The 15000-nt window shown below is 45.0% G+C and overlaps 1 protein-coding gene across 1 annotated transcript in view; it reads right to left on the bottom strand.

Moving 5' to 3' along the window:
- LOC117970312 (cell adhesion molecule DSCAML1-like) overlaps positions 1-14767 on the bottom strand; it is an 18614-nt gene extending 3847 nt beyond the window's left edge. Inside the window, exons 1-2 of the mRNA XM_059009494.1 lie at positions 14277-14767; positions 2184-2501 (exon numbers count right to left, since the gene is read on the bottom strand). Coding sequence (XP_058865477.1) covers positions 2184-2501; positions 14277-14319 — 361 coding nt within the window. The 5' untranslated portion in view covers positions 14320-14767. The remainder of the gene's footprint in view (positions 1-2183; positions 2502-14276) is intronic.
- Positions 14768-15000: the final 233 nt, after the last annotated feature.

Here is a 15000-nt window from a genome sequence, read left to right as displayed (position 1 = left end):
CTTTATTAATTTATTTTCTAATGTCATGTGTATACTTTCAACTGTATAGGAAGCTCACAGTTTAATATAATGTCAATAGAAAGTATTAATACTGCCGCCTACCTGTAGACCTATCGTCCAAATGTCCCAATTCTCTATAAAAACCTATAGGTTCAATACAATAGCCTATAGGTCTTCTGTAGAAATCCTGTAGAAGTATTGTACAGGTAACCTATAGGTTATTTTCATAAGGGTTATACTGTCGTAGTTATTTCAAATGTTTAAATACAATTAAAGCACGGCCGAGATTTTCTTCAGTCACAAAGCATAAAGTCTTGAAGTAACGTTTTTAAAATCACCTTCACCACGTCTCCACATTTACAAACATTTACACATTTACAAACAGCAAAAACGTTAAATAATAAAAAGTGAAAATAAACTAGGACCCTCGCATTTATTTCCCTGAAACGTTACTATGTATTCTGTGTGTTTATTTATACTGGGTGTGTTTTGGGTTTGGTTCCTACGGAAGCCCTGAACCGCAGAATGAAAGAAAACAGAATCTGTCACGTACGTACGTGATCGTTTCACGTACGTACGCGGTAATATCACTGGAACGATCTTGATGCATTTACATATTATTCTCATCACTGTTATGCCCATATCTTTTATTCCTTATTTATTTCAATACCGTGAATATAATACTCTACGTGAATTTAATATGCAATTGCGTATCTATTGAATATTAATGTATGCGACGCAATATAAAGCGCTCCCGTTAAGGTTAGGTTAAGGGTGAGGGTTAGTCTATATCTGCATTATTACGGTACAAATCAAAAACCACTTAATTGCATACAGCACAATAAACGGGGGGTGTAGAATTGAAGGGGCTGTAGAATAATACACAACACTGAAGCAAACTTCATTAGAATAGTGCTTTTAAAATGGAGTGATTGTAATTCTATCACGTTTGTTTTATTTATGGTGTGTGTTACTTACTGCACAGTAAAACTAAGCCACTTTGGATAATAATACTAATACTAATAATAATATTAATAATAATAATAATAATAATAATAATAATAATAATAATAATAATACGGAAATGCATCCTGTTTGGGAACGTGTCAGCGAGTAGAGCCGGCAGAATGAATTATTCCGTATTCCACCTATCCTCCCTCCTGCTTGTAAATTGCCCTCCTTACAATATGTATTGTATTTCATTAAACCCCAGCCAGTCAAAAGGATAGCATTGCTGAAATACAGTCATTCCAAAATGCGTTGCAAGAGTTGTAATTAATGCATCGAATTCTTAATGATAATTCATTTGGAAGAAAACAGTATTCAAATGAATGAATTACAAGTTGTTAGGGCTTACATTTGTCGGTGTTTATTTTGTGTTTAGTTCGGGGTGGTTTTTAGTTTAGGGTGGTTTGTATTATTTGGCAACATCGGTTATTTTCAGTTATTAAAAATGAACAGCACTCAAACGCATCAGTGTTCAGTTTGTGTAATAAATCGCATGTACGTTTCACGATACAGATACACACAGACAGGCTAACTCTCTGTGTTGAGGTGAGGATCTCCACATTCAGGACTCAGGGACTGTAGAACACCAGGTGCATTCTGAGTCTCATAATTGTGATTAGTGACACAGATTTCGTTTTACGCCCCTGGCATTACTGCCGGGTATCTCTCACACTGCAATGGGGTTCGGAACTCACCTTTCAACACAAAGTATTTTTCATGTATTATAATTATTTAACTGGAATGTTAATTTCTTAATCTATGTATTTTGTTGAATGTATGACGTGTTTTTTTTTTTAGTACGTCATACTGTAGCGTTTATTGTTGGTACACGCACGCACGCACACACACACACTCACACACACACACTCACACACACACACACACTCACACATGCACGCACGCAGGCACGCACGCACGTACACACACACCCTCACAGACACGCACGCACACACACACACACTCACACACGCATGCACGCACGCACACACACACCCTCACAGACACGCACGCACACACACCCACACACACACACACTCACACACGCACGCACGCACGTACACACACACCCTCACAGACACGCACGCGCGCACACACACACACACACACAAACCACAAACCCAGTGTGTGCGTGCGTGCGTATTTGTGTGAGTGTGTGTTTGCGCTCCTCTCCTCACCTGCTTTCACCCTGATGCTGGGGCTCCGGATCTTGCCAGCGGAGTTGTCTGCAGTGCAGAAGTAGTCATTGTCGTGGATGAAGCTGTTGAAGGCAGAGGGGGAGAAGGGGTAGAGCTGCAGCGTGCCGTTGGCGTGCATGTGGCGGATGTGTGGCACATCGTAGATGTCATCTCCCGTGGCCAGGTACCAGCGCAGCCCAGCGCTGGGGGAGCCGGAGGCAGGGCAGGGTATCACCGCCCCTACCGTGCTGGAAAATGTCAGCTGCTGTACGGAGTCATTCACAAAGTATAGGCTGGTCCCAACATCCTCACTGCGTGCTGAGACGAGAGGGAGAGAGGGAGAGAGAGGGAGAGGGGCGTCAAACTCACTGCTCCTTCTGTACAGCTAGAACACGAAAACATTTCACTTTAGAAGCATTCACACCCATATCTTTAAAAGAGAGAGCTGACATCTCATCATACTACTACTCATACTAATAATAATAACACATTCAAAATTCCTTTTAAACACTAAATAGAGCTTCATTTAGAAATACTAAAAGCTAAATAAATTCAATGACAAACACTGTGACTTCTAATGCCTTCTGTTGAAGTCGAGACACTTTTAGTATTCCTAAACATATGCAAGAACGTCTCAGCGTGTTTGAATGATGCATTATTATTATTATTATTATTATTATTATTATTATTATTATTATTATTATTATTATTATTATTATTATTGGAGTATAGTCCGGTTCCCTGTCACTCTCCCCCATGCCTCTGTTTCCACACACCCCTGTGAAACTGGAGTGAACACAAGCTGCTGAGCGGAGGAACAGTTGGCTCATCATCACATCGCAGAATTCATTTTCCAGTGAAACAGATTATCACCTGGGGGGGGGGGGAGGAGGGGGGGGGGTATTTGCTGCTATGAAATCCTTAGGAGTTTCAATGCACAGTCCACGCCTCGAAGAGTGAAGGGCAGCCAGGTGTCACACCCAGATCGGGAAGGCTGAGAGCCTCTGGGTTTCTCTCTGCACCCCTCCCTCCAGCCCTCGATGTCACATCGAGCTGGTGCAGCAGCTGAGACAGCAGCCCCCCCGTCCCCGTCCTGTCAGAACAGCCTGTCGCTCGCTCTCCAGCAAAAGAGTCTCAGCATCACCTGGCCATATGGCAGAGAACTAACAGCCTATGACATGGCAAGTCTTACACTCACTCGCAACAGCCAAGAAAACTTATTGCTGAGCTGGACTGACTGGCCAGTGGCTTTTAATGTTTTTATTGTAAAGTGCCCTGCCATTCGCCACATGAAGAGTGCTATATAAAACCAAACGGCATTGTATTGTATGGTATTGCATTGCATTGTATTGTATGGTATTGCATTGTATTGTATTGTATTATATTGTATTGTATTGCATTGTATTGTATGGTATGGTATGGTATGGTATGGTATTGTACTGTACTGTACTGTACTGTACTGTATTGCATTGTATTGTATTGTATTGTATTGTATTGTATTGCATTGTATTGTATGGTATGGTATGGTATTGTATTGTATTGTATTGCATTGTATTGTATGGTATTGCATTGTATTGTATTGTATTATATTGTATTGTATTGCATTGTATTGTATGGTATGGTATGGTATTGTATTGTATTGTATTGCATTGTATTGTATGGTATTGTATTGCATTGTATTGTATTGTATTGCATTGTATTGTATTGTACGGTATGCTATTGTATTGTATGGCATTGTATTGTATTGTACTGTATTGTATTGTTTTGTTTACAATTATTCAGTTAGACTCAAGATCCTAGTTTCCGATATTCCATAAAAGATAAATCAACGCATCCGCTGAACTGTAATAAAAAGAATCCTGCGGGTTTAAAAATCGGCACTGAATGAATAGAGATTAGGGATAAAGCCTGCCTTGGGCAATGGGCAGAGCTTTTGCAATATAAAATGAAGGGGTTATGTTATGTGATGTGATTGCTATGACAGACGCAGGGAGTTAAATCCATATAATCTCCTTTAACATTTAACAGAGAGCCCTGCCTTAATACTGCGTCTCATAAAAGGGTTTCCAAATCACTGCAGATTAAACATGCTGGAGTCTGGGCACAGGCATGGCTCTGAGAGGAGACCAAGCCCAAATATCCAAGACTGCAGGGTTTCACTAGACCAGCTCCTACAGCACAGTGCAGACCTGCAGGGTTTCACTAGACCAGCTCCTACAGCACAGTGCACACCTGCAGGGTTTCACTAGACCAGCTCCTACAGCAAAGTGCACACCTGCAGGGTTTCACTAGACCAGCTCCTACAGCACAGTGCACACCTGCAGGGTTTCACTAGACCAGCTCCTACAGCACAGTGCACACCTGCAGGGTTTCACTAGACCAGCTCCTACAGCACAGTGCACACCTGCAGGGTTTCACTAGACCAGCTCCTACAGCACAGTGCACACCTGCAGGGTTTCACTAGACCAGCTCCTACAGCACAGTGCACACCTGCAGGGTTTCACTAGACCAGCTCCTACAGCACAGTGCACACCTGCAGGGTTTCACTAGACCAGCTCCTTGATACAGCACAGTGCAGGATAGTATAGTACGGCATGGTGTGTCAGAGTACGGTACAGTGCAGAACAGTATAGAGCAGGGCTGTCCAATCACATTCCTGGAGGGCTATTCCACTCCGGGTTTAACAGGTAACATGAGATCATGAACTACTAAGTCTGGATGCAGGTTTAATTGTTTCAGTGAAACAATGTAGAACAGGGCTGGAACAAAGACCAGGAGTGGAACAGACACCTTTGTCAGCCCTGGTCTAGGAGTTAGGATCCCAGACTCCTCCTCTCTGTGTTCATCAGGTAAAATAGGTGAATACTCTCTGACCTGGATGCAGATTGAATTGGTTCAATTGGACTGGAAGGGCCAGAGTTGCTGATCCCTGGTAGAGAGCAGTGGACTTAATCACTAAATTAAAAAACTAATCCTGGCCCTGACCCTGACCCTGTGACTCTACCCCTAGGGTGTGAGGGCGTACTTCAGTTTCCATGTCCATTCAATCTGTGCTCTTAAAATAGTTCAGTGCGTTGTCTTTTTTCACCTGGGGCAGCTCCAGTTTCTGTAGCTGAATCCAGTCTGGAGGGCTCTAAAGATCCAGGTCGGGGTTTGTCTCTCCCCAGCTCTGCTGCTCATGGTTCCTGTGTCTTGTTGAGGGACCCAGTGTATGCTGGATTAGAGCTGTGTGTATTAGTGAGAGTGGAACAGTACTGTGTATATTAGGGCTTGCTATATTGAACTATTTTGTAAGCTGTATTGCAATGTAGCTTTTTGTAATACAGTCGTCTCTGGCTAAGAGAACACGCCTCGGGAAGCAAGCGAAGTGTTCTCTTAGCCCAAGTGTTCTCTAAGACAGAGCTGACCACCCGACACAACATGCCAAGAGCCAGTCACGACATGAATCAATAAATACAAATGTGTTTACTGCTTACGTCACGACGCACGTGCGTCAACATATGAAATGAACAGAGCAAGAGAAAAGCAACAGGCAAGCGTATGTTAATAAACTATAATAATAAACCAACTGACAAACTAACGTTAAGAAACTAGCTGGCAAACGAAATGAACAAAAATGAGTTTGATGAGGAGGAGCGATCAGGGTACAAACAGAACTGGATCCGTTTTGAATCGGTTAGCAACGAATCGCTAGCGGGGCCAAAAAAAGTTTTCTTTTAGAAGTTCCTGTTCCTTTAGGTGGAGCATTTACACTGGGGAGAGTTTCACCGCAAGGGGGTTCCCTAAATCAGCGTTCACTTAGGAGGTGCTCCTATACGTGGAGACGACTGTATGCAGTGTATCTAAAGTACATGCAAGCCAGCATACAGCAAGTGAGACTGGAGAGGTAGCCCTCTTTATGAGACCAGAGGAAGAACTGAAGAGGAGACTCTGTCCACTCTGCATCTCTAGATTTGGTAGTTATGTGTAAGGCTTGCTGCTATCTAAGTTTAATAAAGTATATGGATTAAACTCTCCGTCACACAGACTCACACCAGTGAGCCACTTCCAGTCCCATGAACTCAGGGGAGGCCAGGCCGTGTTTTCCAGGAAACTGCCTCGCGAATTACTGACCTGCTTACAGAAACAATAAACCACAGATAGTAAAGTCATAACCATAATCCCTGCAGTGGGGGTGAAGGGCAGGGATCTGAGCCTCTCTGCAGAGTTCTGAACTGCAGTTACTGCACTCGACCACCCGGGGGCGCTGTGTGCTGAGTGCAATTCCTCTTGGAACCAAAAAGGGTTAGAAAAGGTCTTGCCTTGCCTTGCCTTGCCTTGCCTTGCTTGCCTTGCCTTGCCTTGCCTTGCCTTGCCTTGCCTTGCTTGTCTTGCCTTGCCTTGCCTTGCTTGTCTTGCCTTGTCTTGCCTTGCCTTGCCTTGCTTGTCTTGCCTTGCCTTGCTTGCCTTGCCTTGCCTTGCTTGTCTTGCCTTGCCTTGCCTTGCCTTGCTTGTCTTGCCTTGCCTTGCCTTGCCTTGCCTTGCCTTGCTTGTCTTGCCTTGCCTTGCCTTGGCTTGCCTTGCCTTGCCTTGCTTGTCTTGCCTTGCCTTGCCTTGCCTTGGCTTGGCTTGGCTTGGCTTGGCTTGGCTTGGCTTGGCTTGGCTTGGCTTGGCTTGCCTTGCCTTGCCTTGCCTTGGCTTGGCTTGGCTTGCCTTGCCTTGCCTTGCCTTGCCTTGCCTTGCCTTGCCTTGCCTTGCTTGCCTTGCCTTGTCTTGCTTGTCTTGTCTTGCCTTGCCTTGTCTTGCTTGTCTTGTCTTGCCTTGCCTTGCCTTGCTTGTCTTGTCTTGCCTTGCCTTGCCTTGCCTTGCCTTGCTTGTCTTGCCTTGCCTTGCCTTGCCTTGTCTTGCTTGTCTTGTCTTGTCTTGCCTTGCCTTGCTTGTCTTGCCTTGCCTTGCCTTGCCTTGGCTTGCCTTGCCTTGCCTTGCCTTGCCTTGCCGTGCCTTGCCTTGCTTGTCTTGCCTTGCCTTGCCTTGGCTTGCCTTGCCTTGCCTTGCTTGTCTTGCCTTGCCTTGCCTTGGCTTGGCTTGGCTTGGCTTGGCTTGGCTTGGCTTGGCTTGGCTTGGCTTGGCTTGCCTTGCCTTGCCTTGCCTTGGCTTGGCTTGGCTTGCCTTGCCTTGCCTTGCCTTGCTTGCCTTGCCTTGCCTTGCCTTGTCTTGCTTGTCTTGTCTTGCCTTGCCTTGCCTTGCCTTGCCTTGCTTGTCTTGTCTTGCCTTGCCTTGCCTTGCTTGTCTTGCCTTGCCTTGCCTTGCCTTGCCTTGCCTTGCTTGTCTTGCCTTGCCTTGCCTTGCCTTGCTTGTCTTGTCTTGCCTTGCCTTGCTTGTCTTGCCTTGCCTTGCCTTGGCTTGCCTTGCCTTGCCTTGCCTTGCCGTGCCTTGCCTTGCTTGTCTTGCCTTGCCTTGGCTTGGCTTGGCTTGGCTTGGCTTGGCTTGGCTTGGCTTGGCTTGGCTTGCCTTGCCTTGCCTTGCCTTGCCTTGCCTTGCCTTGCCTTGCCTTGCCTTGCTTGTCTTGCCTTGCCTTGCTTGTCTTGCCTTGCCTTGCCTTGCCTTGGCTTGCCTTGCCTTGCTTGTCTTGCCTTGCCTTGCCTTGCCTTGCCTTGCCTTGCCTTGCCTTGCCTTGGCTTGGCTTGGCTTGGCTTGGCTTGGCTTGGCTTGGCTTGGCTTGGCTTGGCTTGGCTTGCCTTGCCTTGCCTTGCCTTGCCTTGTCTTGCTTGTCTTGTCTTGCCTTGCCTTGCCTTGCCTTGCCTTGCCTTGCCTTGCCGTGCCTTGCTTGTCTTGCCTTGCCTTGCCTTGCCTTGCCTTGCCTTGGCTTGGCTTGGCTTGCCTTGCCTTGCCTTGCCTTGCTTGTCTTGGCTTGTCTTGCCTTGCTTGTCTTGGCTTGTCTTGTCTTGTCTTGTCTTGTCTTGTCTTGTCTTGTCTTGCCTGTCTTGCCTTGTCTTGCCTTGCCTTGTCTTGCTTGTCTTGTCTTGTCTTGTCTTGCCTTGCCTTGCCTTGCCTTGCCTTGCCTTGCCGTGCCTTGCTTGTCTTGCCTTGCCTTGCCTTGCCTTGGCTTGGCTTGTCTTGTCTTGTCTTGTCTTGTCTTGTCTTGTCTTGCCTTGCCTTGGCTTGCCTTGTCTTGTCTTGTCTTGCCTTGCCTTGGCTTGGCTTGTCTTGTCTTGTCTTGGCTTGTCTTGTCTTGTCTTTCCTTGCCTTGCCTGTCTTGCCTTGCCTTGCCTTGCCTTGGCTTGGCTTGTCTTGTCTTGTCTTGTCTTGTCTTGCCTTGCCGTGCCTTGCTTGTCTTGCCTTGCCTTGCCTTGCCTTGCCTTGCCTTGCCTTGGCTTGTCTTGTCTTGTCTTGTCTTGCCTTGCCTTGGCTTGTCTTGTCTTGCCTTGCCTTGCCTGTCTTGCCTTGCCTTGCCTTGGCGTGTCTTGTCTTGTCTTGTCTTGCCTTGCCTTGGCTTGTCTTGTCTTGCCTTGCCTTGGCTTGCCTTGCCTTGCCTTGCCTTGCCTTGCCTTGGCTTGTCTTGTCTTGTCTTGCCTTGCCTGTCTTGCCTTGCCTTGCCTTGGCTTGTCTTGTCTTGTCTTGTCTTGCCTTGCCTTGCCTTGGCTTGTCTTGTCTTGTCTTGTCTTGTCTTGTCTTGTCTTGTCTTGTCTTGTCTTGTCTTGTCTTGCCTTGCCTTGGCTTGGCTTGTCTTGTCTTGCCTTGCCTTGTCTTGCCTTGCCTTGCTTGTCTTGCCTTGCCTGTCTTGCCTTGCCTTGCCTTGCCTGGCTTGCCTCTGGGATGTAAGGACTGTTGCCAGCCCCTTGCCTGTCCCATCTGCTCAAGGGAAGACTGTGGACGGCTGCACTGGCAGGGTCTGCACCCTGGAATTAGACTCACAGATGTGAAGGTAAATGGATCCCTCATCCAGAATCCAGGCTAGAAACACAAAGTGCCTTACCCCTATCTCTAAAAACACAAAATCACACACTCTGAAAAGCTGCCTGCTTCACTTATTATTCTCTTGTATTTTTAAATTCAGCAGTCACACATATTTTCTTTCTAAGCAGTGCTTATTATTATTATTATTATTATTATTATTATTATTATTATTATTATTATTATTATTAATAATAATAATAATAATAATAATAATAATAATAATAATAATAATAAATGACTATTTTATTTAAATGGTAAATGTATTAGTAGTAGTAGTAGTAGTAGTAGTAGTAGTAGTAGTAGTAGTAGTAGTAGTAGATTCACATTTGTATAATAATTATAACAAGCTGCACACATTTTTCTTTTTTGCTTGAGTAAAAAGAAAAAAAAACAGGACCATGAAATATTCAGTGTAAGTGCTGCGTATGGAGATCCTTGCGCAAAAATCTGAATACGTTTTTTTTTTTTTTTTTTCCCTGGCCTTTAATAATTCTGTGTGATAATAAGATCTCAAACATAAGGCGCATTCGTGTTTCAGTAACTCAGTGCTGCTTTTAAAAAGAGCCCGACCCCACCCGCATACGATGACCCTCCTCTGCCCAAGCGGGAGGTGAAGGACACAGCCTCCTTACCCGGGCCGAGCCGGGCCAGGCCTGGATGGGACAGACAGAGAAGTTGACTTTTTATAGACGCTGCAATAATAATAATAATAATAATAATAAATAAATAAATAAATAAATAAATAAATAAATAAATAAATAAACAGAAAGGGTCGCCGTCCTTTCAGTCGGAAATAAGTGAAGTTATAGAGGCAGAAAACCCTTTCGGGAGTTTCACGGGAATCCAGTCTGCCAGCTGGAAATAAACCATACAAAAGAGACGAGACCGTGCCATGGACAGATTATAAACAAACCACTGAACAAAACAACGCGATACTGAACCGAATATAAAAACACATCTATTAATAAAACAAAACAAAACAATATTCAGTACACGTCCTCGACACAAATCTGTCGACGCATATGTGTGCTTCATACATGACATTAGATTCATTATTTTGCCTTTTATTTGTTTGATGTATTTTACGTTTCTACTTTTCTGTGCGGGTGGAAGACGAGGGCATTTTAAAAATACATGGACACCTTCTGGCAAAGTGGCCTGATTTACATGCTGTTTTGCAGTGGGGGTCGATCCTCTGTAATCAGGCAGCTGGGGGAGGCAGGGGGGGGGGGGGGGTCTATAATGATAATGAATACAGAACGGCTTGTGCATATTCTGCACGGGAACTGGGGGCTGGGGTACCGAGGACGGGCTGAGGATTGGATTACATGACATTGATTTTCCATTAGCAACTTTGAAACGGCATTTAAGAGAATGAGACGAGCCGACACAAAAGGGACTGTAATCCGGTGTGAGATTCGAGTTAATGTGCTTCACAATGGGACAGGTTCCACCAGACGATTCTGTACGAAGCTACTTTACAGTTAAAACAAGACAGCAGAAAATAGCAGAATGGGTTTAACGATGCTCCATGTTAACATGCTCGCAGTGTGTGCAAACACGGCAGCATTTCAATCGCAGTGTAATTCCGTTCAATGTTAAAACCTCTTCTCGATCACAATCATCGCAGCGTATTTGAAATACTTCTGGGGATGAGGGAGGATAAAATAAATAATATCACATATTAAAAAAAAAAAAATCTGAGAACATTTCAGCGTACTTGCGAAACACGAACAAGTCACACAACACCTAATCGTATCTATCAATCCCTCCATCTAGCTAGATGCACCTAAAACATCTCAAACGACAGTCAAAAACGTTACTCTGATATTGCGTTTCACATCATCTGACACCGGGTCACCTGTGTGCACACGGTGCATCTAAGAATATACATGAATTGACACTTTTGCTTTCATCGAAATTTCAGTGAATGCGTAAGAGTTATGCACTTAAAAAAAAAGAAAATAAATAAATATTAAAAATGTACAGACAATGGGTTGTGTTTCATTACAAACAGCCGCACATTCCCCGCTCCAGAGCGCAGTAGAAACATTGCTTTTGCTCGAGCGGTTTGCAGTTCATGCAATCCCGATGCGAATAGAGCAGCGCTGTGCTGTATTGCCGGAGCGGGGTCACAGCTCAGCCCGGCCTCCCCGGGATCAGGTGCATCAAATCCGGCGACAAGCCGGGACTTGCCCGTAGGCAACACATACAGACCGACCTTTGAAACCTGTGCTTCAGTCATTCAAATATTTTAAACCCAAACAAACCGCGAACCAATATAAACAGGTGAATGGTTTATAACAAAAGAAGAAAAGAAACACAACTAGGTACAAAGAAAGAAAGTGCTGAGATGAGAATCCCAGGTGTAAGCAATGCTGTACTGTTCAGTGCATGGAATCCCAGGTGTAAGCAATGCTGTACTGTTCAGTGCATGGAATCCCAGGTGTAAGCAATGCTATACTGTTCAGTGCATGGAATCCCAGGTGTAAGCAATGCTGTACTGTTCAGTGCATGGAATCCCAGGTGTAAGCAATGCTATACTGTTCAGTGCATGGACTCCCAGGTGTAAGCAATGCTGTACTGTTCAGTGCATGGAATCCCAGGTGTAAGCAATGCTGTACTGTTCAGTGCATGGAATCCCAGGTGTAAGCAATGCTGTACTGTTCAGTGCATGGAATCCCAGATGTAAGCAATGCTATACTGCTCAGTGCATGGAATCCCAGGTGTAAGCAATGCTGTACTGTTCAGTGCATGGACTCCCAGGTGTAAGCAATGCTGTACTGTTCAGTGCATGGACTCCCAGGTGTAAGCAATGCTATACTGTTCAGTGCATGGAATCCCAGGTGTAAGCAATGCTGTACTGTTCAGTGCATGGACTCCCAGGTGTAAGCAATGCTATACTGCTCAGTGAATGGAATCCCAGGTGTAAGCAATGCTGTACTGTTCAGTGCATGGAATCCCAGGTGTAAGCAATGCTGTACTGTTCAGTGCATGGAATCCCAGATGTAAGCAATGCTGTACTGTTCAGTGCATGGAATCCCAGGTGTAAGCAATGCTGTACTGTTCAGTGCATGGAATCCCAGGTGTAAGCAATGCTATACTGTTCAGTGCATGGAATCTCAGGTGTAAGCAATGCTGTACTGTTCAGTGCATGGAATCTCAGGTGTAAGCAATGCTGTACTGCTCAGTGCATGGAATCCCAGGTGTAAGCAATGCTGTACTGTTCAGTGCATGGAATCCCAGATGTAAGCAATGCTGTACTGTTCAGTGCATGGAATCCCAGGTGTAAGCAATGCTATACTGCTCAGTGCATGGACTCCCAGGTGTAAGCAATGCTATACTGTTCAGTGCATGGAATCTCAGGTGTAAGCAATGCTGTACTGTTCAGTGCATGGACTCCCAGGTGTAAGCAATGCTGTACTGTTCAGTGCATGGAATCCCAGGTGTAAGCAATGCTGTACTGCTCAGTGCATGGAATCCCAGGTGTAAGCAATGCTGTACTGTTCAGTGCATGGAATCCCAGGTGTAAGCAATGCTATACTGTTCAGTGCATGGAATCCCAGGTGTAAGCAATGCTGTACTGTTCAGTGCATGGAATCCCAGGTGTAAGCAATGCTGTACTGTTCAGTGCATGGAATCCCAGATGTAAGCAATGCTGTACTGTTCAGTGCATGGAATCCCAGGTGTAAGCAATGCTATACTGCTCAGTGCATGGACTCCCAGGTGTAAGCAATGCTATACTGTTCAGTGCATGGAATCTCAGGTGTAAGCAATGCTGTACTGTTCAGTGCATGGACTCCCAGGTGTAAGCAATGCTGTACTGTTCAGTGCATGGAATCCCAGGTGTAAGCAATGCTGTACTGTTCAGTACAGGGCAGACCAGGAAACAATACAAAGTTGTGGTGTTTCAGTAAACCAGGGAAGGAGCTGAGATCTTGAGAAAGGAAACGGATCTTACATCAAACCAAATCCACACAGAAACAACCCCCCCCCCCCTCCTACCACACCACCACTCTGTGTAAATGGAAACATTGCAACAAATAGCCAAGATATTACAGAACAGAGATATGCAATGGAAATCCGAAATCCCACCCAACCAGTGGCCCTGAAACTTGATTGACGTTAGTTCCCTGTCTTACCTTTTTTTTGAGGGGGGGGGGGGTATTCTCTGCCTGCAGTTTTATTTAAAATAACAACACGACTCCAATAGAACTTCCTTGCAGGTTTTACAATGGCCCCCCCCCATACAAAAATAGTTCATTTTAATTTGAAGTAAAATATAAATAAATAAATAACTAATATGCAAAACACATGATCCAGCCCGTAATACAATCAGGAAAATTAATTCTACAGCAGACTGAAAACACATCCATGTAACAGCAACCAGCTCTTATATAATAATAATAATAATAATAATAATAATAATAATAATAATAATAATAATAATAATAATAGCATTATAATGACAAAATATAACACAATAATACAAATGAGGCAGATAAAAAGCCGGGAATCCTTATCGAAAACAGAAGCTTGCGTTTCTGGAAATGCGTTTTAAATCAATTGTTTAATAAGAAATAACTCTGCCGAAGAAGCAGCTCCTCGATGCTGTAACACACTCCAGTGTGCCACGCTTTTAGTATCTTTGTTTCTCTTTCCTGCCCGGGGCGGGTGACCCTGGCCCGGGTGGTTTAAGCCCTTTATTTGTGATTTTATTTAAGCAGTTACTGTACTGCAGGGAGAGAGGAGGATGCAGAATTATCATGCCAGATAATCTCCGCTCTGTAGCCACAGTATCAATTGCGCATCTGCTTGACAACGAGATAGGAAAAACACTAGGCTCGCTCATCTGAAAACACTGGCAAGCGACTTTCTTTAAAATGAACCCCTTCAAATGAAAGGTATCCCATTGATCAATGAGCGGCAGTGGCGTATGATTTCATGAAATGCAATTTAAACTTGAGTTTGCTGGTATGAATGAATGGTTTTTGCAATGCAACCCTGTGTGTTATCATCACATTAGCTTCAATGCACCCCCATAGCCTCTTATCTAACGCACAGGTACCCCTCTACCGCAGTCTGTTCTTTCTCTTTTTTCTTTTCTCAAAATCAAGCAAGTTTTTTGGAGATATTTTAGTAGCAAGTTGCACTTACCTTTTTGTAAAGAGTACAGCAGAAAAAAAGTTACCAGCCACATGCCATAAATAGCAGGTATATTTCCGGGGGATGTTGTGCAGACCCTGTGCAGTTCTGTAGTCGCGTGCTCCGCTGTCTCCTGGTGGTCCCTGCTTTATCTCCAGCACTAGTCCCAAGCTCCCCGGCTCTGAGTTGGAGCGACCGACGAGCGCCGCCTCTGTCTCCTCCCAGCCGGACCCGTCATCCGCGAAGGTGGGATGATCTTGAACACCTCGCCCCTCCTTCTCTCCGTGGCCACTACAAAAGCACCGGGGCACCAGGCGGGACAGGTAAACCCACAGACCTGACACGCAGGAAACGTGCCGTCCTCACTGTTAGTGCCTGTCGGGAGGCGCCGCGGACAGTGCTGGACAGTGCTGGACAGTGCTGGACAGCACCGCGGTAGCCGCTCTGTGCCCCGGGTTGCTCAGCAGCGCCCAGGTGGAGGGCAGCGCACTCACTTGGAACTCACCTGAGCAGCGGACTGACGGAAACAGTGGACTGGATCAGTGCAACGCACTGGACTGGATCGAAACAGAACTGTTGCTGCCTTTTTTCTTAGCATATACAGTATTTTTGACTTTTTAAATTGGCATCCAACCTGTTTTTACGATTCAAACTGGTTTGCTGAAGTGTTTTAAGAACCAGTCACAAAAGCTGAATTCACGTCTCAATAAAGAGAAGAACACAGCAGAGTTTCATT

The sequence above is a fragment of the Acipenser ruthenus genome, chromosome 39, assembly GCF_902713425.1.
Source record: "Acipenser ruthenus chromosome 39, fAciRut3.2 maternal haplotype, whole genome shotgun sequence".
Classification (NCBI taxonomy): domain Eukaryota; kingdom Metazoa; phylum Chordata; class Actinopteri; order Acipenseriformes; family Acipenseridae; genus Acipenser; species Acipenser ruthenus.
The sequence above is the reverse complement of the archived record's forward strand: the minus strand, read 5'-3'. Positions and strand labels throughout refer to the sequence as shown.